Here is a 24385-nt window from a genome sequence, read left to right on the forward strand (position 1 = left end):
CCTTTTCCCTTCCTGAGTAAAAAGAAGTAATTTGATCTGATGAAAGGCAACTCCAAAGGCCTCCAGCTAATATCATTATAAGTAGTACGCTTAATAATTGTATTACTCAACTGGGCAGTAAGATGTTCAACAGTATTCAAGCACTGTTTGGGGAATTTGGGAAAGACGTTAACATCTAAATTAGTCAAGATTGGTTGGGTAAAGCTAATTGCTTTCCATATGGATTATTTAGTTGAAGGACTGAGTAGAACAAAAATACCAGAACTTTCCTGTCAAACAGGAAAGGATTTTGCGAATACTCCAATACTCCATGTTCAGTATCATCTCTCACTTGTTCTACTACAGACTGCCTGTGGAGTCTAGAAAATCAGCTTTTGTGTAGTGGGCCAGCCTCCAAGCAGGAACTTCTTACTGCTTTAACTATGACATTGTCTCTATTAGGGCTCCAGGTGAGCAGTAGGTCCTCCAGGGTTATAATCAGATGGCCTGTATGATCTCCTCTAATTATTGTAGATCTTTATAATATTTCCATTATGACTATTATATAAGTTATACTTTGCACAAATTATATAATTATGCTTGAAACATTTATAGTTTGTTCAGTATCCTGTAAGTGGTGTGTGTGTGTGTGTGGTGCGTGTATACAGGTGTGTGTGCTCTAACTATTCCATGTCTCTGGAAACTCTACTTCTTTTTTTAAATTTTTTTCTCAATATGTGTTTTTATTTAAATTAGAAACGTGAATGTTTCATATGTCAGTCCCAGCTCCCTCTTCCACCCCTCCTCCCTTGTCCCTCCACCAGTTCCCCAGCCCCCCACCCAATCCCCACATCATTCCCCAGGGAGGGTGAGGCCCTCCTTGGGGGGGATCTCTAAAGTCTGTCATTTCATCCTGGGCAGGACCTAGGCCCTTCCCCATGTGCCCAGGCAGAGAGAGCATCCCTCTCTTTGGAATGGGCTCCCAAAGCTCATTCATAAACCATGGTGAACACTGATCTACTACCCAAGTCCCCAGTGATTTATGTGGCCTCTTCCCTGCACTACATTCATGGAGTCTGGATCAGTCCCGTGTTGGCCTCTCAGCCATCAGTCTGGGATTCAGGAGCTCCCCCTTATCCAGTCAACTGTCTTTGTGGGTTTCATCATCATGGTCTTGACCCCTAGAGGAGTGATGAGCAATGGAAACTCTATTTCTATGATATTATTAAATGGTTTCCATGAAAAACAGGTACCAAGAACAAATTGAGCATTCAAATTAACTCTGTTCAGCATTATGATATTCACTATAATAAGGAAGATAAAGCACAACTGAAAAGGAAAGTAAAAAACCTGTCTCTTCACAGATGGTAGGCTGTGGACACCGGAAGTCATAAGGAGCATACAAAACTACTTGAACCAATTAATGACTTCATCAAGGCTGAAGGATACAAAGCCAACAAAACTGAAGAATTACATTTTTCCCTCCTTTTTTAAAAATTTAAATTAGCAAGAAGCTTGCTTCATTTGTCAATGCCAGCTCCCTCTCCCTCCTTACCCCTCCTAGGCCTCCATCTGTCCCCCAGGCCCACACCCAATCCCCACTCCATTATAAAACTATTGAAAATGACAAGTGCATTATCATCAGAAACCAAAATTACAAAAAGAAACTTGCCAAATGATGGGCAAGACATTTATACTTAAAATTATAAAATTATAAAATTTTCAGTTAGAGGAATTATAGAGGAGACCAGTAAAGAATTCCATGTTCACAGGTTAGAAGAGTGAGGATCACCAAGAAGCAATTCTTCTGTAAGTATAAACTGAATAAAATTCCATGCACATATTCTTCAGAAAATAGTAATACAATGTAGGCTTCAAAGGACGCTGTAACGATAAGCGACACTTACTGGAAGTAAAACTAAGTATTTATTGTAGAAATTACTCACAAGATACCAAACAAGTAACCCAGACGAGACAAACAGTTTTCCGCTGCTGAACCGCCGAACTCCGGGAAAAGAGACCGAGACTTCCTGTGTGCTGTCTTTTATACCTTCCCCTGTAACGCCCCCAGCCATGCCCAAAAGTGGGCCTGGCTAGTGACGTAGTTCTGCCTACGTACGTATACGTCTTTAGTCCTGCCTAAAGTGGGTGTGGTTAGCGGTGTGGTAAACCGCCCTTTTATTACCTCATCTGTATGCGCCTCTAATAAGACACATGTTTAATGGCGGCATACAAACTTCCTCCTACAATACAAGCCACATAATCTATAAAGCCACAAGTTATCCAGGATTGCCAACATTCAAATGGACGAGAAAGGTTTGAAATTAACCTGATCTTAGGACTTTTAAAAAGAAAGTATGGTCTTAGTGAAAGAAGGATCTGAATACAAAAATAAAGATTGAAAAAAATATGTTGTTGAGTTTTACTACAAAAATTACAAGACAATTCAGTGAGTAAATAAACATGTTTCAAAAATTGTGATAGAACTGGAAATCAATCAGAGATAAAGCATGAACATTTAAATTGTTGCTCATGCCATACACAACAAATAGCTATAAGTTGATGAAGTGCTTAAATATTTAGACTTCAAATTTTCTATAGTACAATCAAAAATTTTCTACTTAAGGTAGACAAAGTTTACTTAAACTAGATCAAAAAGCATGGTCTCTATATCATGTGTGCACCAGGTTTTGTCAAATTCAAAAAATTTATTTACAAATAAATTTACCTTAAAATATTTTTGTTTTAAATTTCAATTTAATGTCAAGACAATACGAAGATAAATCAATGGTCAGAAGAAATGTATAATCATATTTCAAAGGATTATAATTCATAATATACATTTTATTTCTAACTGAAATGCACAACCAATTATAAAACAGATGAATAACTAAAAGGATTTCAAAAGTATAGTAATGGCGAGTGAACATTTGAAGATTAAATGCTCAACAACAATAAGGCTTCAGATAAAATGCTTCATAAAGTATAGAAACCTCCAAAGAAATATTTAAGAACTCATTTTCTCCAAATACAAAACCTCTGTATAAAAATTTGAATTACTACTACTAAATGGTGGCACATGCCTTTAATCCCAGCACTTGGAAGGCAGAGGCAGGTGGATCTCAGTGAGTTTGATACCAGCCTGGTCTACATAGCAAGTTCCAGGATAGCCAGGACAGTTACACAGAGAAACCCTGTCTCAGGAAAAAAACACAACAATTAAAATTGAATTATTTTGTTCAGTTGCAAGTTTGCTTCCCCCTTTTAAAAAAAATCTACTCATCAGAAATGATAATATAATACCATGTAGGTGGTGGTATTCTGAAAAGGTATTGCTATCTATTTGTGTCTTTAATTGTGTTTTGCTGCCTCTTCCTGAGGGTGGGATCTTCTAGAAAGCCTTTCTTCTCCCTGTTGAGTCTTAAAATTTTCAATAAAAGTATCATCAAAGATGAAAGGGTTCAACTTTTTGTCTTCTCTTATAATTAATTCAATTAGTTTAGGGCCTCAAGGTTCTTCCCTAGGGATAGTTGTGACTAGGAAAGTGTTAAAGTAATTGTAGACCGATGAGGAAAACAAGCAGCTGAAGTAGTGTTAATGGAAATCAGCCAATTCATGAGTATTGGAATCAGTGTGTAAGTGGCTCATGTTCTGCTGTCCTTTCATGCTATCTGCTGACCCTGAGGAGAAACAAAGAGGTTCAGTTTCGTGACTGCCAGAAGGTATGGGTATATTCTTGTCATTCTACATTGAGATGTTTGTATTTATTTAAAATATTGTTAACTTGCTGATTATCCGTGCCTCTTTGATGATGAAAGCAACCTGTTGTAGAAGTAACTAAAGCTACAAGTTAGGCTTTGTAGGCATTAAATAATTTTATAAAGTCATTCTTTGTACAGGTTGAGATTCACAGTGAGAGTAAGAAGGGACAGAAATTTCACATACATTCCTAGCCTCTCCCACATATACATCTATAACAGATAAGGACGTTGGTCACCACAGTGTAGTGTGTTATGTTATTTGCCTTAATATGCATGCGTCTTTCATTACCATAGTCTATGGAGAATTTCGATGACCCATAGAAACTTTGTACTGTTCTTATTCATTTTCCCCACTCCTGCCAAAAGTTTAAAGGAAGTCTAAAAGTTGAATTTTGGATGATGTAATGATTGTGCTTGCATATATTTAATCTATCCATACATAATAGCTATTTCCTTATTATTTACATGTGGCCTAGAGCTCTCTGACTGAGGTCTGATTTGATGGAAGCTTGACAATATAAAACACCCTTCATTGTATTTGGGAAAAAATTATAAAATATCACTGTCAAGGAACTAGAACAATCATGCAGATGGAAAATATTTGCATAATTTTGTTGAATGAGAATTTTGTTCCCCTTCATATGAGAATCAACATATCATAAATGATGACACATTAACATAAAGATTGTTAAATAAATTAAATGCATATATTGAAAAAATTATCTTATTTTTAAAGACATAAAATTACTGGCTTAACTTTTCCAGAGTTGTAGCAATTTGTTCATTTATTCAAATACAATGAAATAAGACCTAATTAATTATGTCTATGCTATTATCTTCTTTTGCCCACATTTCTGGACTATGTTAGAGTTTTTGAAGAGGAAAAATAAAATCTAAGCAAATAAGCACAGGACTGAAGTCAGGAATTAAACGAACTCAAAAATGACAAACTCTGAGGCTAGAGGGATGGCCCAGTGAACAAGAGTGCTTGATATTCTTGCTTAGGCTTCTCAGGACTCAGGTGAGGTGGTTCACTCCTTCATGTAACTCCAGTTCCAGGAGATCCAACTCCTTCTTCTGAACTCAGCAGGTACTGTACCATGTACACAAGTCTACACACAGACACTCATGTAGATGCATGATATAAAAATATCTTGAAAAACAACAAATCAACAAAACAATACTTTAGATATATTATCATGAATTTGAATTAAATTTTCATTTACCTACAAAAATTGGATTGTAGATTGACCATGTATCAGACACTGCTCTGAAGGCTGGGAGTAAAATGGTAAACAAACTAGACTAAACTGGTTCCCTGGCAATTACCCTTTGCTTCCTTAATTGTATGGTGTCTTGGATGAAGTAGTTGTTTTGGCAGAAAATTTGGTCATGGGTGATCACAGTCGTTATTGCCCTTCAGTGTGGGTCTTAATTTCCAAAAGTGAAGAGCTCTGGATTTAATGGGCTTATTATGTCAAATTTGCCATATCAATCCAATGAAGAATAACACCCCATTAAATAAAATACTAAGAATATTGCTAAACAAAAAACAGTTTTAAATATTATAAAGCAGGTGCAAACTTGTTCTCTGCAAGTCCTTAAAATAGACATGTACTATATTTTACAGTAGAGTTAAAATAGCTTCACATGTTTTACTTACCAGTTCATTTGTCTTAGATTAATCCTGCTTTTTATTAACTGTCTTGTTATTCTTCCGAAATCATTCTTAGAATTTTCTGCTTCTGCCCCAAACGTGCTCTGTGATGCAGCTAAAAGTTATGGCAGAATAATTCCTTTGTATTGATGGACCAAGTCACAGGAAGGGAATTTGGTCTATTTCCTTTGCTCTTTCTTTCTTCCTTCCTTGCTTCCTTGCTTCCTTCCTTTCTTTCTTTCCTTTCATATTTTTTAACTTTTTACACACGTCACTCTCAGTTTCCTCTCCCTCCCCCCCCCATACCCCCCAATCCTCCCAACCTCTCATCCCCACTCCATTCCCCCTCTTCTCCCCAGGGAGGGTAAGGGCTTCCATAAGGGATTTTTCAGAGTCTGTCACATCATCCTGGGCAGGGTCTAGGTCCTCCCCAATGTGTCGATGTGTCTGGGCTGAGAGAGCCCACGTGGCATGGGTCCCTAGAGTCCATTTGTATGTCAGGAATAAATACTGCTCTACTCTCCAAGATCCTACAGATTGCCAAGGCCTCCTCTCTGACAGCCAGGTTCAGTGGGGGGTGGTATCTGGATCTGTCTGGGGTTCATGTGTTCCCCCTTGTTTAAGTCAGCTGCCTCTGTGGGTTTTGCCAGCCTGATCTTGATTCCTTTGGTCACCACTCCTCTTTGCAACTGGGTTCCAAGAGTTCAATTCGGTTCCCTTCTGTGGGTGTCTTCCTCTGCCTCCACCAGCCACTGGATGAGAGTTCTAGGATGGCATATAATTTAGTCATCATTCTCATTATCATGGGAGGGCATTTAAGGTAGGCTTTGTGCCAGTTGGTGTCATTCTTGTAGATCTGTGAAGATCTCACTAGTGCCAGATCTCTCCTCCAACTTATAATGGCTCCCTCTTTTATGGTATCTCCCATCCGTCTCTCCTCTATTCTTACCCTGGCTCAACCTTCCTGGTCTCCCATGTCCTCCTCCCCCCTCCTCTTTTCCCCCTCTCTTTCTCTCATCTCATTCTGCCTTCCCTTTCTTCTCCCCCCCAATCCAATTAGGAGATCTCATCCCATAAACCTTTTCCGGGTTACCATGCAATCTCTCTTAGGGTCCTCCCTGCACCCCAGACTATTTGATAGTGGGATTGTAGGCTGGCAATGCCCTGCTCCGTATCTAAAATCCATATATGAGTGAGTACATACCATTTTTGTCTTTTTGTAACTGGGTTACAAAAAGGATGTTTTCTCCTTTGCTCTTTCTTAAAGATGTCTGTATCCCTCTGATTTAAAGGACAAGATAAGGTTCTCTAATGTCTCCATAGGATTTGCTTCCCCAGAAATGTTAGCTGTGAGTGCCACAGGGGACCTCCTTCCTGTTGTCCCTGCGTGGGAAAAACTTAAATAATGACTCCTTTGGATCTCCCTCTTATTTCATTCTCAGTTTTATGGCCTTTCCTTTCCTTTGCTATCAATTTTACTAAAACCACGTCTGTCAGTTGATGACTTTAGTAGACTGTAAATTTACATTGGTGTCATTCTGAGTAAATATTTTAATTTGAAAGACATTGTCTCTCAAGGAGGATGAGAAAGGAGACCGTGTGCCACCAATCTCTGCGATTTTTCAGTGTGGAAAGCTGCAGATTTCCCTGGACCAAGAATCAAGTGTGACTCTTGTTTTTCCAACCATGATGAATTTAAAGAAGTATCTAGGCCAGGTAAGAACAAGATTGGGTGATTAGACAGAACTTATAGATGTGCATGGACTTCTAAAATCTTTTTTTTAGAATTTTCTATAGCTCAAAAGTAGTTAAAATGAACCAACAAATAAATTTTTGCTATTTTCTCCAATGGTCACTTGGTAATCTGGAACATAGTACTGAACTGAACACCTGAGCAGCAGTGGCCGCTGCCTCTTCTTTGCCCTCTAGTGGAGAACGCGCTACATCGCAGTTTCCCCAGATAAGGGTTTAACAATAAAAATCTTTGATGAAGTGTTGTGTATGGTACTGTTCCTTCATTTTTTTAGCTAGAGTGGTACCTTCAATAGACAGACTTCCTGTGTGTAAACTTGATTTGTAAAGGTATCACAGATTCTGGACATTAGGATGATAGTTTTAAAAGTCGAAACAGAATTAAAAACTCATTTTCTTGTGCTTGAAAACAACAGACTATTTGAAAAGTATAAATTAAGCAAATAATACAAATACCAAAGCCCATGCACTTGAAATATTTGAAAAGTATTGCATGCACATTTTAAATTCTTTCATTACTATCATTAAATTATAAAAGTTATAAATTTCTAAAATGCATAATTGTAAATATTTTACATCACTTTATTTTTCAAAATCAGTTTTCTTTGAATTGTAGTAATCTCTGCAAATACATTTTTATTTATTGGTGTATTCACAGATTATAAAATGTTTAGAAATATCAAAACATAGAATTTGAAATGGAATAACTCTTCCTCCAGTTGGGGAAATGGTGCCTAACTAAGATGACTGACATTCAGATGTGGATTACTTGTCACATATTCAATTATTTATCATCATTTAGCCACTGTATTGGCATGACATAATAGGGTTCATTGACCTAGAGCATAATCTAAGAGACAAATTGGAAAAGCAGGTGAGGTTGCATGGGCACTTGCAGAAACTAGAGCATCCGTGAAAAATCACAAATGTTTAACATTGTTGAAACGAGATATCTATAGCTCGCTATGGATTGCTTTTCCGGTTCCCAGCTGAATTAATGGCTGTGGTTAGACAAGCACATAATCGGTTAATTATTCTGCATTGAGTAATGCTATTTTATGTTCAGGCTCACCATATACTTAGGAGCTAAAACCTAAAGAAATGTGATCCTCACATGTAGTATGACTTCATTGCACCATCACAGAACATTTTGATTTTTCCCATTTTTTTTAATGTGAGGAAATTCTTGGGATGACCTCCATTTTTACCTGAGCTATCATATATCACCTGTTACAGTATCCTGAATCAAATCACCTTCAACTGGAAGGCCTTTCTTGCTCTTATGTATTCATTGAATCATAATACAGTACACTGAGACAATGAAAATGCCATCTTCCAGCTAAAATACATTGACAAGAAGTACAGACTTCTTTCTCAGCTTTAGGAAAACATCCTGTTAGCTGGGTGTTAATCACACATGCCTTTAATCCCAGCACTCTAGAGGCAGAAGCAGGCAGATCACTTAGTTCGAGGCCAGGTTGATTTATAGAGTGAGTTCTAGAATGGCCAGGGCTACACAGAGAAATTCAGTCTCTAAATAAATAAATAAATAAATAAATAAATAAATAAATAAATAAGAAGAAAAAGAAAGTAAGGCAGGAAGGAAGGGAGGGAGGAAGGAAGAAGGAAGGGAGAGAGGAAGGAAGGAAGGGAAGAAGGAAGGAAGGAAAGAAAGAAGGAAAAAGGAGAAAGGAAAGAAAGACAGAAAAACATTCTATTACTTGTAAATTCAAAGACATTTTGTCGTTGGTCACGAGCTTCTTTTAATAATGGTTCTTATGTAGAGTTTGCTGAAGAAATTATCAAACCATTATGGTCACATATTCATCACATCTGGAATAATGAAATAGATTTGTATATGTTACTGTGCCAGGTATTGTTTTATCTGGTATTTACTTTCTCATTTAAGCATATGATAATCAAAAGGCAATTCATAAATTAAAAATATCATAAAAATTAAAATAATGCAGATAAGATACTGAGAAAGAGTGTATAACAGGGCTTTTGCAATAGTAATGCCAGTTCATAGTAAGGAAGACATGGTCCCAGTTTTGTGACTTTAAAATAAGAAAATGTATTGCATAGCATTATGTGCTTTACAACGGGAATACGTCACTCTCCAGGTTTACGTGGAGACACATTTTAATTTTGAACCATATTTTATCCATTTTTCTCATTTTGATCATGTCAGTGTTACTTGCATGTAATATAACGAAAAGAAATATAGAACTTTGCCAAGGTGGTCATACAGACATCAGGAGGAGCTTCTGGGCATAGTAGTATTTTAGGCCCTGCTCTACATCTGGTAACGCTAACCTGTATTTTAATAAGGTCTCTAGATCTACTAGGGAGAATCCTAATGGACAGCATCCAATCCCATATGTGCATTGGGTACAGGAATGAAGAATGAATCTATCTGAATGAATGTGTATGTACACATGGATTACTACTCACAAATGAGCTTATATGAGGGTTGTAGGAAACTATAAGTTTCACATCAACCATCATCCTCTCTTATTCTCTCACCACATCACTCCAAAGTGCTAGCTTTCTTGGAGTTTTGGATATTTTCTTAGATTTATGAAAAGAGCTCCTGGCTTATTTTCCTATTATTTAGATGAGAAAAACTGAAGACCAAGCAGTAACTATGGTAATAAAATTTGTTTCAAAAAGTTTAAATATATTTCAGAGGTAAGTTAAAAACTTCATGTAAGAATAAGTGTGAATTCTACCAAGCAGGTCATATCACTGATGTATTTTTTTCCACCTCTCTTTTGAGAGCTTTACAATTGAGGGAAAAAGTTCCAATTTACAGTTACTTTTTTTCAATGAATCTATACAGGTTAATTTTTACACTGATTGCATAAACTTTCATGTTTAAATTCAAGATTTATTGTATCAGTGAGTATCGAGGTTAAAATAGAGTGAGTTATTTTGTACTACATATGCAGACTTTCTAATCCCCAAACTAAACTCGGCAGTTTTATAGGGAAAAACCATCATCTTTCAGAAAGCATTCTTCCATCCAGCCTTCCTTCCGAAGCCCTTTTGTGAAGGTTATGGCAAGTATCACTTTCGATATTTTACTTGCAAAATGGCACATTCTTTGAGATCCTTTCTCTACATTTGCTTTTCACCCCATGAGCATAATGGAGGCCCCACAGTATAATGGAGTCCCTGGTGTCTTATCCTTCTTTAAGAAAACATAGTCTGAGAGGTGTTTTGCATCTGAAAACCTCCTCTAGGCAGAGATTCTTGGTCTTCCATTCTGTCCATTAACTACAAGACAATTTTCTTCGCAGTTTTGAGGAAACTTCCCCTTACTTTTGGTTGGTTGCTCACTTCCTAGAGTCTGCATCTCTGGTGACCTTTCTGATTCACTCTCCTTACCATCCCCTTTACAATACATATCCCAGTTTACCATAATAAATTCAACCTCCTTTTGCACTTTGAATAATTTTATTTTATCAGAATTAAATTCAGAGACATCATTTCCCCTCACTGTATGTGATCTTTTGGGAAATTCAACTTTATTTCTCTAAATTAAGCTACTCACAATGTTCCACTCATCTCCTAAATTCCAGTTTCTGCTCTTGCTTTTCTCAGAACTTCTGGCTGGCTCTCAGTGTATCTCAAACAGAATCCATTTCCCCCATCTTTGGTTCACTTTGTTTTCTGTCAGTTCTTTGCATTAGTGCTCAGGCAAGCACATGAACCCCTTCTACTGCTCCTCTTTCCATTTACTCCATTATTGAGATCCACTGTGCAGACTTCGGACTCTTAATAACACTTCTATAACCTCCATCCTCACACTTCCACTTAGCAGCCGATTGCTGGTTATCCATCAGAAGGAAATGAATCTATATGACAAAGGATATTGGGATGCACATGCCTAGTACAGAATCATTCACAGTAGCTTAGAACTCAGTTGAGATGTCCTTACCATGGGTGGGTGCATTTTAAAAATGTGTTAGATAGGTGCAGTAGAATAATATCTGGGTCTAAAGGGGTTTAAATCGGTAATGTGGATAGAAGTGGAAGGCATTACACTAAGTGAAATAAGACAGGCACTGAAACACAGCATCACAAGTTGTTATCCCTTTGTGGAAACAGAAAGGTTGTTCCATAGAAGTTGAAAGTCAGAAAGCTGGCAAGAGAAAGCAATAATAGGGAAGAATGAGAAGGCATATAATGAGAACCAGAAGACATAGGGTGAAGGAATTCCAAAGCACAATACTGTAAGTACAGCACATGGTAACCGTCTTTTTCAAAATAACCGGAGAAGAGCGTGAAGATGACATATGAAAAGATGAAAATTACAAATAGCCTATATTGATCTATGTTGGCTATTATATTGTAGCCCACAAATGTGGTGTGTGTGTGTGTGTGTGTGTATGTGTGTGTGTGTGTGTGTGTGTGTGAAAACTAAGAGCAAATGGAATAGTTAAGATTATTAAAAAAGAGATGAGGGCAAGGATACCCAGCCTTGGTGCAAGGGGAAGAGCTTGGTCCTGCCTCAACTTGATGTTCCATGTGAAACCCATGGGAGGCCTGCCCCTTTCTGAATAGAGACAGAGGAGGAGTGGATGGGGAGGTGGGTAGATAGGAAGAGAGGAGGAAGAGGAACTGTGGTCAGTCTGCAAAATAAATGTAAAAAATGTCATCTAAATAAGAACATTTTAAAAAGTAAGAAGAGGGACAAAGAAACATGTGTTTGTAGAATGTTACAAGTGTCAAGTAGTCCTGGAATCAGAATACACACAGGATGCCTCAATTGTTAGGCTAAGAGACATCAGCCAATAGGAGATATCATACTCTCAGCAGTGTTCTGTATATGTCTGAAAGAGAGAGAGCCATTCATCAGAGGGCAACAGTGGCTTTGGCCGAAGTAGCAGAGTACAGGACAGAGGTTTATCATAAAATTTATTACAGCCAGGAGTCACTCATACTGGGGTTTGTGCATGAAATACTACCTACAGCGCATGCCTGTGAAAACTCAATATTCCAGTCTTCCAATGAGCTCATCTCTTCTAGCTCCTTGTCCTCCACTTCAGCCTCAAGATGTTAAATATTGGTGCATGCCCCAGTTTTATCTCCCTGCCTACACTTTCCTTGCAAACATGTACCTAGTTACATTTATATATACATAATCTCTAACAGAACAAACCAGGTAAGGTCTTTGTCTACGGATAGTTCATTTCCTTTGACTTTCCCTCAGGCTATTCCAACTAGACTTAGGTAACATAACAATCTCTACCATTTTCCATCTTCAAATATTTTTTAAACATGTAGTCAAATAAGAATTTAAAAGGCTGTATAGACACTAGTATTCCTCATTGTATCCCTCATTTCTTAACATGAACCTATTGTGAAGTTTGACAACTTCCTCACTTACGATTTTGTGACTTGAAGTTCTGTTACTACTCAGATTATACAGTCTAGACTCTACTTTGGCTAGTGACTTTTTTATATAATACAAGTTTTTACATGTCAGACCCTAGGATATCACTCAATAACATCCTAACCATTACTTAACACTTACACTAAGATAGGATCTGTTAGTGCCAAAATCTCACTGAAAGCCAGCAAAACCAAAACAACTGCTTCGTACACTGATTTAAACAGAAAGCTCCACAGAAGACATAATGTCAGCTACACCAGTCAGCATCAAGGAGGGTTGGTGTATCCCTTGCTATTGGTGTTGCCACTTTGGTTGCAACTTTCCCATTTTTAAACTCAGATTAAGTCTCTTGTATCCCAAATCATCCCACAGTCCATAAGTTCTCAGAACTCGTGATCAGGCTTTTCCAAGCTTTCCTGTCTCTCCTCTCCCAAAATTCTGACACAACCTCAGTGTCTATCTTCCAATAACAGACGTTCCCTCCTCTAGGAAGCTTATTACAGTCACTCTTTTTCTGCAGCACATGTCTTTATTACCTATCCTGTCTCCTCTTCCTCAATGCGACTCAATTTCTGTCTCTTTCACGAATGTTCCCTTAACATCTAAATCAGGTCCCTAACTCTTTGTCTTGGAAAAAAATGTAGCTTTTCCCCATCCAGGAGGTGTTCATCCTTCCTGATAAATCTGAGTGCTGTCCTACAATCAGTTTTACTTTAATAATGACTTCTGATGTAAGCACCACATCTTTGAATTTTCCTGTTTCTCACCCAGCAGTTGTCCAGTTGAAACTGCCTGGGTTCTAAAGTCTCTGATTCAGGGTCACACCTGTGGTGGGAAGAAGAGATCTCTTTCAGTACTCATTCTCTGTCCTTCAACGTCATTGACAATGCCCTGGCCTAACCTATGACTACAATAATTTCCTAAAACTCATACATGATCAATTTACTTCTGGGTTTTTGGCTTTGCTCTTTCTCTTTAGTCTAGGGTAGGTTGCAAACATATTGACCAGTGAGGGGATTTCTGTGTAGTTTTCATTGTGCCCTATGAAGAGTATTTACCTAAACAGTCATCACTCTGGCTTCCATTCTGTTCTCTGATCTCTGATGCTAACAGGGCTCAAAAAAAAAAGATTTTATGACCCACATGTGTGAGAACTTTAAAGTACTTTCCCTTCCACTGGACATTTTCTAATTTTGTTTGTGCTCCTTCTGCTCACTGACAGTGCCTTCTGAGCCCCTCCATCAATGTTACACTTTTGCCTCTCCCAGCAGTTCAACGTCTCCTAAGGTGGCCAAACTCATTTCTCTTCTGTTGGCCTGTTCTCTCTTTATTGGCCTGATTCTTTTTCACATGTGTCCCTAACAGTGCTGAGTTTATGAGAACTTTTCCTTCTTTCCTTTCTTCCTCCCTTTCATTTATTTTTTCTTTCTTTTTTGATTTCAGAGGCAAGGTTTCCTGGCAACCAGGATGTCATCTAATTCACTGTGGAATGGAAAATCACCTTAAAGTTCTGAGTTTCCTGCCTTCATCTCCAAAGTTCTGTGTTGCATACTCTGTTTCTGAAATGCTGGGTTAGAATCCAGGGCCTCATTCCTCAGATCCAGGAACTCTCATGTCTTTAGGTCTAAGGAGTCTACAAGTGAGAAACCCTGCATCTTTTATATTTTGTGTCTGGCACAGTCATTGTTTTTAACTCCTTTTTTGCCTACTTGTAACATTGTTCAAACGTGAATGTCCTTTTCATAGTCAACAGTGTTCCTTAGATGGGAAAGAGAAGTAATGGGCTAGGGAGAGGAAAGGCAACTCATGTTCATAAAGACCAGCATAGTATTGTGACCTTTCCAGATGCTTCTAAATTACAATCTGAACCAAATGCCATTCTTTTCAAAGTTCCAGGGAAAATCATATTCAGTTGCAAAGCAATGTTAACTGTTGTGGTGGCACTATAAACATCATGACAAGGTCCCTCTGTTCCTGTTTTCTGATCAGCATCTCTTATTTTCGGTACTCACAGATTTAACACTGGTGGGCTCTACAGCCCCTGGTGGCATATTGTGAGAAGGAGTTAGGGAGACAAATAAGTCTCTCATGGAAGTGTGTGTGAGTAGGATCCTTCTCTTCCATCTGGCTTCCTCAGCCCAACCCTTCTTCACCAAGCAGTCAATAAATGCTATTGGAAGCTATTAGGCTAAATTCATGTGAAAACTGTATCACTGAAAGTCAGTGCTTGTGAAGTGAATCTCTTAATGCCAGGATCTTTTAAAACTTACACAGCTCACTTCTCAGAGCTTGAATGCCGGTCACTGGTGTAAATGTTGCCAACCTAAGTTTCCGTTTTGGTTTTGGATCTACGTGAGGTAATCATCTTGTTTCTTTTCAGGATAGGCCGAGATGAATGGGTGGTGAGAGGGTGGGTGAGAAATCACTGTCTGGGATGTATTTCAAAGATAATTGAAATATCTTTTAGTATAACTTGCAAAAACCTATGTAGCTGAAATAGATTGCAATCCGACTGTTCAGGGTGAGACAGTTTGTAAGCCCACTGCAAGGTAAGTGAGAAAAAACAAGGCCATTCTTCTCTAGCAGCTGCAGGATTTTCAGTGTTAGAAAACAGTCTTCAAACATTACTAGATTACTGGCGGCTGGAAGCCTGAACAGGGAGCTGTGTGTTATGCTGAGTGTCACAGAATAGCAAAGTCCTAAGGCTAGGTGGTGCAGGCAAGGACATTCATTGTTCAGAACTCAGTTTGATTAATATTACAATTCCAGTACCCTATGGAGTGAGTGGCGGCCCAAAGCTATTGCTATGGTTAGGATAGCTACTGTCCCAAGAGGGGGGAAGATTTCTTCCCAGTGTTTGGAACCTGAATGTGCGCTGGTGAGCTGAAATCTTCTGATAAATCCCTCTGACAGCCTGATGCCATGTGATGGACTGAACAGACTTCCTGATCTAGGAGTTCTACTTTTGTCTTGCTGAACCACAGAGAGAATTGTGGTCATATTCAACACAGTAAATGAATCGTAACAATGATCGTTGGAATTATATAAATATTAAACGCATGCCTCCCAGTTTTAAAAACATTACTGTTGTTTTATTGAACATTAGTTTCTTTTAACTCACAGTACCTCTATCGGGGCTCTTTGGGAAATGGACAACTGATCAAGTATTGCACACAAATAGCAGCCTTTCAGAGAAAACAGGGTGACTCCCCCGATTCTACATCGCTGTTCCAGCACAACTTCTAGCCTCTCTGTACAATTAGCAACACCCTCGACCCTCAGACCTCCACCCCACTGAGTTTCTCCATGGCTGGGGTGCACCAGACCTGGTTGCCAGCCACCAGCTCCCCCTGTCTTCTTCAGCGCTGGTTTCCGACGGCACTAGGACCCAGCGAAGTCCCCGAGCGAGGTTCGCAGAAAGGCAGCCAGACTCCTCCTTATCTCCAGTGTCAAACTTGACATCAGACTGTGAGCGGAGCATGGTAACTTCTCCAGCAATCAGAGCGCTCCCCCTCACATCAGTGGCATGCTTCGTGGAGATATGCTCCTCTCACTGCCCGGTGCACCAGCAACATGGATTGCCACCTCTCCATCCTCGTCCTGCTCGGCTGCTGCGTCCTCAGCTGCTCCGGGGAACTGAGCCCACAGCCTTCCAACGAAGGTAAGCCAGGTACTGCTCAGCCCCCGGAACCGAGTGCCCAGTCCCCTGCACCCGCACTGCTCCCCGAAGTGCCTTCAGAACGAACGGGTGGCAGCGAAAGCTTGCCTTTGCCCAGTAGCAGTCCCCAAATACTTTTTGGGAGATGATTTGGGATTGTGGAAACCTTAAAAAAAATATGGTTTTAATGTGACAGCGATTCAAGCATTTACTACGTTTGCCAATTTGAAGCAGAAAGAAAGAAAATCCTCCGTTGTTTTTCTTTTTTCCCCAACCCACTCTGTTAATTGCCAAATAGCCAAGGCAGTATTTTATTTTTTTAATCATGACCATGTGGTTCTCTGGGAAGTTTCAAAGAACGTCTCTCTAGATCCCGCGGTGTGTTTTAAAGATAATGACAGGTTGCTCCAGCTTAGAGCCTTTGGCACTTATGAATGGACTAGAGGGAAAGGGACTCTTTGGGTCCGAGGTGTTTGTGTGCGCGTGTGCGTATGTTTATCTTGCAACCGTCTTATTGAAGTGATGTGGATCCCGCCGGCCGGGCGATGCTGTGCTCAGCAATACCGGTTCTCATGGGCAGCATATGCATGCCACATTAGAGGCAGTGATGTTTGCAGGGGTGGAAGTGAGCTTAAGTTGGGTTCTTTTAAAGAAGGGGCTTTCATACAAATGGGAGAAGGCGTTTATTGATGGATTGATGAATAGCTTCTGGGCAGATACAGTAAATAACTGAATAGCAAATTAGAAAGACCATCCACGGACCGCTAACGGCATTTTCTTGATGGTGGATCAGTTATTGTCCGCGTAAACGGGCATCCCTGGCTTTTCAATGGATCAAAGTGCAAACCTAATATTGAGAATATTTGTTTTTGTGTGTACCAAGCGTACTCCTGACTCCTTTCTGAGGGCTTTTCACAGTCTGCTCCTAATGATTTGAGAATGCAAACCCTAAAAACGTAACTTCTCAGAATAACTGATTGCCTCGCAGCAACATGTACAACTTTAATTTCCTCTTAATGATTTTGAACATGTAGAATCTTATTGGTCAAGCTAACAATAGGGAACAACTGATGGGCAGGAAGCACAGTAGGTGTACAACACTCACTTAAAATACTTCGTAGAGCCAATGTAGTATGCATTATTTTTATGCCCATGTGAAAAATATATGCAAACCCATTCTGTACAAAGACTGCTTCAAACGCTTGATGACCTACTTTCGATGCTAATGGGACGGTATAATTTTCTTTCCTTAGTGGCTTGGCTGTCTTTATCAATTTGGCAGAGTTTATTAAATTTGTCTGTTTTTCAATAGAAAAATGGATTGTATTTTCATCATGGTGATTAGGAAAACCATCTTTACCACAAATGACTTTTTTAGTGACACAAATTAAAAATGTTCATTTGAAAGTAATGGTCTGTCATTCTTCATGAAGAAAATAGACATGAGTAATCATAGGTGTATGAATAACTGCAATATATTAGAGTTTTGAACTATTTTCCCAAATATAATAGAAACACTAACAATAGCAAGACAACAATATAATTACCACATTGTTTTGATAAGTTGTATTTTTCAAATGGAATGTATATAAACTGTCCTGACGCTGATGACTCAATTAGTGACAAAGAGGATATAGATGAAACTGCATTTGTAGGTCAACTTAACCTTTATTTAAATTGCAAAAAAAAACAACGCTTAAACTTGTTCACAGTCATGTAAAAGCAAGCATATTAACTTAACTAAATAAGTATAATTCTATCTTAATTGCCTTTAAACCACATTCATGTATGTATGATTGCATAATGTATGCCAACAGTCAGGTACAAGGTAACAATATAGATATATAATGATAGAATACTCATGAAACTTTTATCATTCATTTAATTTGCTTATGCGAAAGTTTTTATGTGTCTATTGTTCACAGGGCTAGTCCTTCACACTATCATATGGCTACAGTCTCATTTTATTTATGAGATTTCTAGCACTTTAAAATAAATGTTACATGAATAGCTTAAGTTAGATAATACTTTAGTGATACTTTAAATATTTATCCAGTATCGTGGCTCTTAACAGTTGAATTATATGGAAAGTGAAAATTCCAAATGTGTGTCACAATATCTATGAAATTCCCCCTAACAAATAATCTGGACTCATAGATAGAGCTAAGATAACCTGAAACAGTTCAATTTGAAAGCTGAAGATGTGCAATAAGATAGATCATGATTAAAATCATGTTTTAAAATTACAGGTAATTTACTATAGTATATCAACTAGAATATATTCTCCTATCACATAGTTAGACATGATGGAAATTGACAAATTTCCTGGCCATTGAACTGATTGTTAATGAACTTGTCTTTACGAGAGCTTAAACAATTTGAGATCCCTAAATAAAACTATTGAAGTCCCACAAGTCCAATATAAAGAAAAATAACTTACGGACTTAATGTGAACTGTCTAACCTACCAGTTACTTACAGCGACTTTCTAATGTGCTTTCAAGAAAGTGATTCCAAGATTCCAAGTTCTACTTTCTCCCGGTGGTCTTCTGGATGATTATAGAGATGCATGGTTTAGAGGATCATTTAAAATCTGGCCTGAATTCACTCACAGAAGTTAGTAAAGGCTTTGCTCACAGTGATCAGTTGTTTCCACTCACATGGCACAAGAAGAGACTTCCAGTGGGAAATCACTTATGTTTCAAAGCAGATAGACCCTATGCATTATTTGTATGCTTGCTCTGCTTCCATTGTACAGTGACTCTAGTGAACAGTAAGTTTGGAAAGAAGTTAAAACTTGCTGGATAAAGAGTGAAGTGATTGACCTTTATTAGTTCAGCCAACTTTGGAACTGCATGAAATACTCTTTATACACAAATATTTGTAGCAGTCTGAAGCATAACGCACAGCTTATTTAATATTATATGCAATATTTTCCATCCAAAAGTCCTCACAAATTGGATTCACATTTACCCATTGCACTCTTTACACTGAAAATGAGAGTTTTAAAAATAAAGTTCAGTAAAATTCAGCCTACATGTGTACATCTTATTGGGAAACTCTTCTGGATTGACTACAACACAACCATGAAATATCTGCAAAGCACAAGAGGTGATTATGTGATTGTTTAAAGATTAAAAGTAAAACTTGCAGATGTATGCTATATGCTTCTCTTAGAGCAGTAGGTAAATGTTGACACACTAAATATTTAAATAAGAGATTTCTCCTTTGCAAAAGTTACTCAGAATCCATATTACCTTCAATGTATATAAACTCTAAACCTCAAATAAAACTCTCTGTGATTGAAACATTAACAGAGAGCTAAGCTATCATGTCATCTTTATGGGCTTTTTTTTAAAAGAAGGTTTGCATTTGCTTTTAATAGCATTTCTTCATGCTAGACTAAATAATTAAATGCATTATACATTTCTGTAATTTAATAGTTCTCCTAATAGCTTGGCTCTCCACCCACCCCCAGTAGTTATAACTGTGCTGTTTGCCTGGAGGTAGGAGAAACCTTAATTTCACTACTTTATAACCCACAACAGTTAACACTTGACCTAGGTCATTAACAGGATTATCAGCAAATTTGTTTAAGCTTTTACTGACAATCTGAATTGCTATGATAATATTATGGTTGTGCCAAAAAGAAAGTTCTTGTGACCTCTCAAAATTGATCATGAAATTAATTAATTTTGAATCTATATCTTCCTAAAGAATAATATTGATACCATTAAATTCAAGTGAGGAAACATTCACTTTAAAACCCTACTCACCCCATTTTGGCATCATCTCTTGTCAGAAGTGAAAAATTAATAATCCTTTTAAAACACTAGGGATTCTAGCAAGTACAGTGAATTTAGGTATACAAAGCATCCTTACTGTGGCTATGGAATTCTTATGCCTTTCCCTTACTGATTCCATGATGTATACAATTTCTATTCTCCCTTAAAGTAAAAAAGTTATGTTTATAAGTCAGAAGTGGCTGTACCTATAAAATGAAAACTACACAAAACACCACTGACATGTTAAGTCAAGGTTATACTGTATGGGAATATAGCTTCTCTATGAATTAGTAGAAGCCTAAAGTTCCCATGATTGTAACTAATACCCACTCTTAAAACAAAGTATTATAAAAAACATAATTTAAAAGCATTTACCAGTTTTTACTAACTTGATAAAGATTCACATAAAGTTTTCTGTGCTACTTGAATCTCACCATTGTTTGTTTCTTGCTCATTTAAAATGTGGTAGATATAACTTGATGGTCAATTATTTGAATTTAAAGATACGATTCAGTAAGATTCTTTATCTTGTGTATTATCCCCATTTGAACATTAATTTTCTGTATGTTATTTAATGATCAAATCACTTTTAATACTATTTCAAAATATTTCTTCCTTATAAAGATCCATAAATGTTCAATTTCATAGCGGAATGTTGAAAATTTTTTCTGAAGTAAAATATACACAGTTTTTAAATATCAAATAATCAGTTACATATGCGAAGGATTTTTAAAGGCAAAGCATATTTCTACAATATATTTGATTTAGTGACTTCAATGGAAATGGAAGCAGCAGAAATGTTCTTGAAAGTTACATTTTCCAAGTCATAAAGTCTTCAAGAAAGTATTAATAAAACTTTCCACAAATCATCAAAACTCGATAAGTTCTTACAGACAGAACTTACTTAGAGATCTGTGATGTGGGCTACCTTTGATTTCAGTCATTTTCCAATGGTTTTGTTTGGCATAACCACTAGATGTACAGAGAAATATGTATTTCTTGGAAGAATACTAACTTCTATGAGAGATTTTTCTTGTCAAGATCTCCAACTTTATTTTTTAACATGCACATATGTCTGTAAAGCATTCAATAAACTTTGCTCTTTCAATTCTTGCTTCAGTGAGATTGAGAGCAGATTCGGTGTCTCTCTTTGGTTGTTTTAAGAGATCTGGATTGTATCACCACCGAGGGTCAGTAAGGGGCTTCTACCAAGTGTGCAAGTAACTTTTCACACATTTTTCAAATAATGGGTTGATTGGTGTGAAACCTTTGTTAAATTATTCTTCCATACATATAGAAAACTACAATCAAATATTTACTCCTCAGAAATAAGGAAATAAATAAAAACCTTAGGTGATTTTGCCGTAATGACTTTAGGAATAAAAACAGTGCTGTGGTATTCTTAAAATGCAATCCTTTCCAAACCATGAATCCATCACTATTGGAAGCCATTGCTCTTGTGTTCAAAGAACGGGAGCCTTGATTTCAAATTCTGCAGGTCTGTTCGCAGCTGTCCGGTATAAGGTAGTTGTTTGAACTTAGTAGATCTCACCCACCCCCAGGAAAAATATGAGTGCCAGCAATTTTTATTTTACTTCCCACCATTTTTCTTCAAAATACATTTTTGAAAAGGTAGTTCAGTACAAAGAATGTCTATGCAAGTTAAAAGAAAATAAAAAGTTGATTGGAAAGATGGAGAGAAGATCTCAGAGGTTCCAGTGCCAACGATAATATATAAATATTTTGCCTAAAAGATATTTATCACTTAAATCATCTGGATAATCAATTTTTTAATGAAATCTCAGAAACCTATTGTTCAAAAACTGGGTGTGCACGTTTGTTTATTTCTCCTCTCACGTTTACACACTTATTCTGATATTTTCTCCAGAAGCAAAAGCCTTATCCAGAAAAGTTTTAAGAGTCTGAGCCAAAGGCTGTTTCACCCGTTGAAAGCCTGGGCTCATGCACGTGGAGGGATCAAAACCAGTTCAGCAAATAAAGCTTCAAACTTGAAGTGACATTCTTAAACTGGAAGCCATGAATGTGCACCTCCTCTCACACCCCTTCATTTTCTAAACCACGTCCTGCTGTTCTAGTCAAAGCAAAGGGTGAAAATCCACATAATCCAAACCAACATGGTGAACTGAGAATAATAGGGGGCGGGGGGACAAATCGCAGCACTGTACAAACAAACTGCTGTGAACAGTCCTCGTCCGGCACAGGGGTGGCCAGTGGAGGAGGCAACTGAGCCTCTTTCTCTTCACTTTAACTGTCCACATGTGATAATGCACTATTGATTACATTCTAAAAGTGTGTGCCCTAGTAAATTTTTAGCATTATGCACATTACGGGGAATGTTTGTAAGGTTGGACACAAAGGAATCAAGCACCCCTCGCTGCCATCACACCCACGCCAGGGCGTCTTAACCCCCAGCTGCTTGAAAGTGGGGACCGGTGGCACCAAGGAAGCCTGCAGCTTTCCTCCCCAGCCCCATTCGCTGTTTTCTCACTGGAAGCTCCCCTCATTAAAACCCAGGCTGGGTGTGAAACAGCCAGCTGTAAGCCCTCCAGGGCCTGGGAGCTATTCGTACAATTTTCCCTCAAAACGGCGGCCAAGGACGTTGGAGCGTGGCGCGGAGCCGGGATGGCCGGCGCGGTGGAGGGATGCTGACTGCTCTGGACACCCAGTGTCCCACTGAGTGCGGTGCTGGCTGCCACAGTCACCTGTGCTGGCAGCAAGCAGCCTGAAGAGCGCCTGGACTCAGAAAGCTGACCAATTTTAGCCCAAACTGGCTAGCAAGCAACGAACGCGCGCCCTCTGCCTGCAGCCTCGGGGCTGCCACCGAGCCTCTCTTCCCCACCTGGCTGCCACCTGCACCCAATCAGACCTTGAGAGAACGCGACCCACACACCCCCTTCTGCCCCCGCAACAAGTCTTGATCACGCAGGAGATCCCACATCTCTGATTTCCTTGCCGCTCTTCCGTTGCTGTAATCCAGACCTTTCAATCTGGTGTACAGAGGGGACGAGGTGGTGTCTGCCATCTACATTCATCTGCCCACCGGGTGATGGAGGGCGGTGGAGGATAAAGGGTTGGAAAAGCATCTTCTCCTTCAGCTGCAGCACACAGTTGTCGTGTTGGCTGCTGTCTGGCCCTCCTTGCTACTTTTGCTCTCTCCACGGTTTTCTTTCCTCCAGTTTCTAAATAAAGGAATTGTTTTTATTTTCCAGTTTACTTTATAGTCTCCTGCTGGTGTCACCTGTTAGTCTTTTACTCATTACTGAGTGAGTGTTTCGTAAGCCTTCTCCCCCCTATACAATCCAGTGTCTCCCTCCAGTGCCATCTCCCGCGGTCAACGTCCTGTCTGGGATTGGTACCATTTTTTCTCTTCATAATTTAGTAAACTTGAACAGATCCATAGAATGTTTCCTCAAAGTGGGATAATCCAAGTGGATTCATGGTTGACTGCTTCTGATATTTTTGTGGCTGTGTCAGGCCGTCAATATTCCTCTTAAATGTTGCCTGAACCTACTAGTTACGTGTTTTCAATGTCCTGACTCATTGGGTTTACAACCTCACCGCTCACTGTCTATCTCTTTTGTCATTCATTCCTTAGAGGATCTTGCATCAATCACCCCTAAATTAATTATTAGAGCATCTCTTTGACACAGTTGAGGACCATGGCAATAACATACCACTGGATCCAGGGTCCAGTTTGTTTCTGAATCTCCATGTTGACTACTATCTCCTCTCTGCATATCCTGTGTACCTGTGAAGACTCCTTTTATTCCAGAATCATATTTGATTGTCAACTTCAGTCACTGTGACTCAACTAATTCTTGTGTGTGTGTGTGACTTTGTAAAATTAACTTCAAAATGCTGAGATTTTTGGCAGAAGAAATAAAGTTAAATCAGTAAGAGGACTTTGGAATTCCAAAGTGGAGATGCACATAAATCATGATTGTGTGTAAGTTAGTCAAGGTTATGAAGAGCTGTTAGGGGGACTTGATGCAGAGGACAGGAGGTAAGGCTTGGGAAGCCTCTTTCTGCTCCCACCTGGGCCTCTGTTTTCTTCTCCTAACACATACCACAGGCCTTACTCCAAAGTGAAGATTTCCTCAGGATTCCACTGACAGAAAACTGTGAGAACATTGTCTCCACAAACAGGGTGTCAAGATTGAGGATTTTATGTAATAAAAATGGAGGCTGAGATAAAACATGCTCCAAAATGTAGCTATGTAGCTGCTGCTTCCTATGGGAACGCCCCCCTCTCTCTATATATATATGATAAAAATAAAATAAAACGATGTATTTTTGTTTACATTAAAATGCTTGCAGTCTGTTTAAGAGAGTTTTTTTAAGGTAGCTAAAAGAGCACTTTAGAAAGTATCAA

At 38.6% G+C, this 24385-nt stretch overlaps 1 protein-coding gene and 1 long non-coding RNA gene across 3 annotated transcripts in view; both read left to right on the top strand.

Annotated features, from left to right (window-relative positions):
- Nucleotides 1-3688: 3688 nt before the first annotated feature.
- Nucleotides 3689-15788, top strand: LOC110342152. Its single transcript, XR_002384160.2, has 4 exons — nucleotides 3689-3701; nucleotides 6976-7113; nucleotides 13994-14189; nucleotides 15674-15788. It is a non-coding gene; the product is annotated as an uncharacterized LOC110342152 (long non-coding RNA).
- Nucleotides 15789-16010: 222 nt separating this feature from the next.
- The window catches only part of Epha3 (EPH receptor A3), a 302047-nt gene continuing 293672 nt past the window's right edge, over nucleotides 16011-24385 (top strand). For both annotated transcript variants that reach the window (XM_005076760.4, XM_005076761.4), the window contains exon 1: nucleotides 16011-16211. In XM_005076760.4, the coding sequence (XP_005076817.1) occupies nucleotides 16124-16211 (88 nt within the window). In that variant the 5' untranslated portion in view covers nucleotides 16011-16123. The remainder of the gene's footprint in view (nucleotides 16212-24385) is intronic.

This window comes from Mesocricetus auratus, unplaced genomic scaffold (genome assembly GCF_017639785.1).
Source record: "Mesocricetus auratus isolate SY011 unplaced genomic scaffold, BCM_Maur_2.0 Super-Scaffold_100008, whole genome shotgun sequence".
In the NCBI taxonomy this organism is placed as follows: Eukaryota; Metazoa; Chordata; class Mammalia; order Rodentia; family Cricetidae; genus Mesocricetus; species Mesocricetus auratus.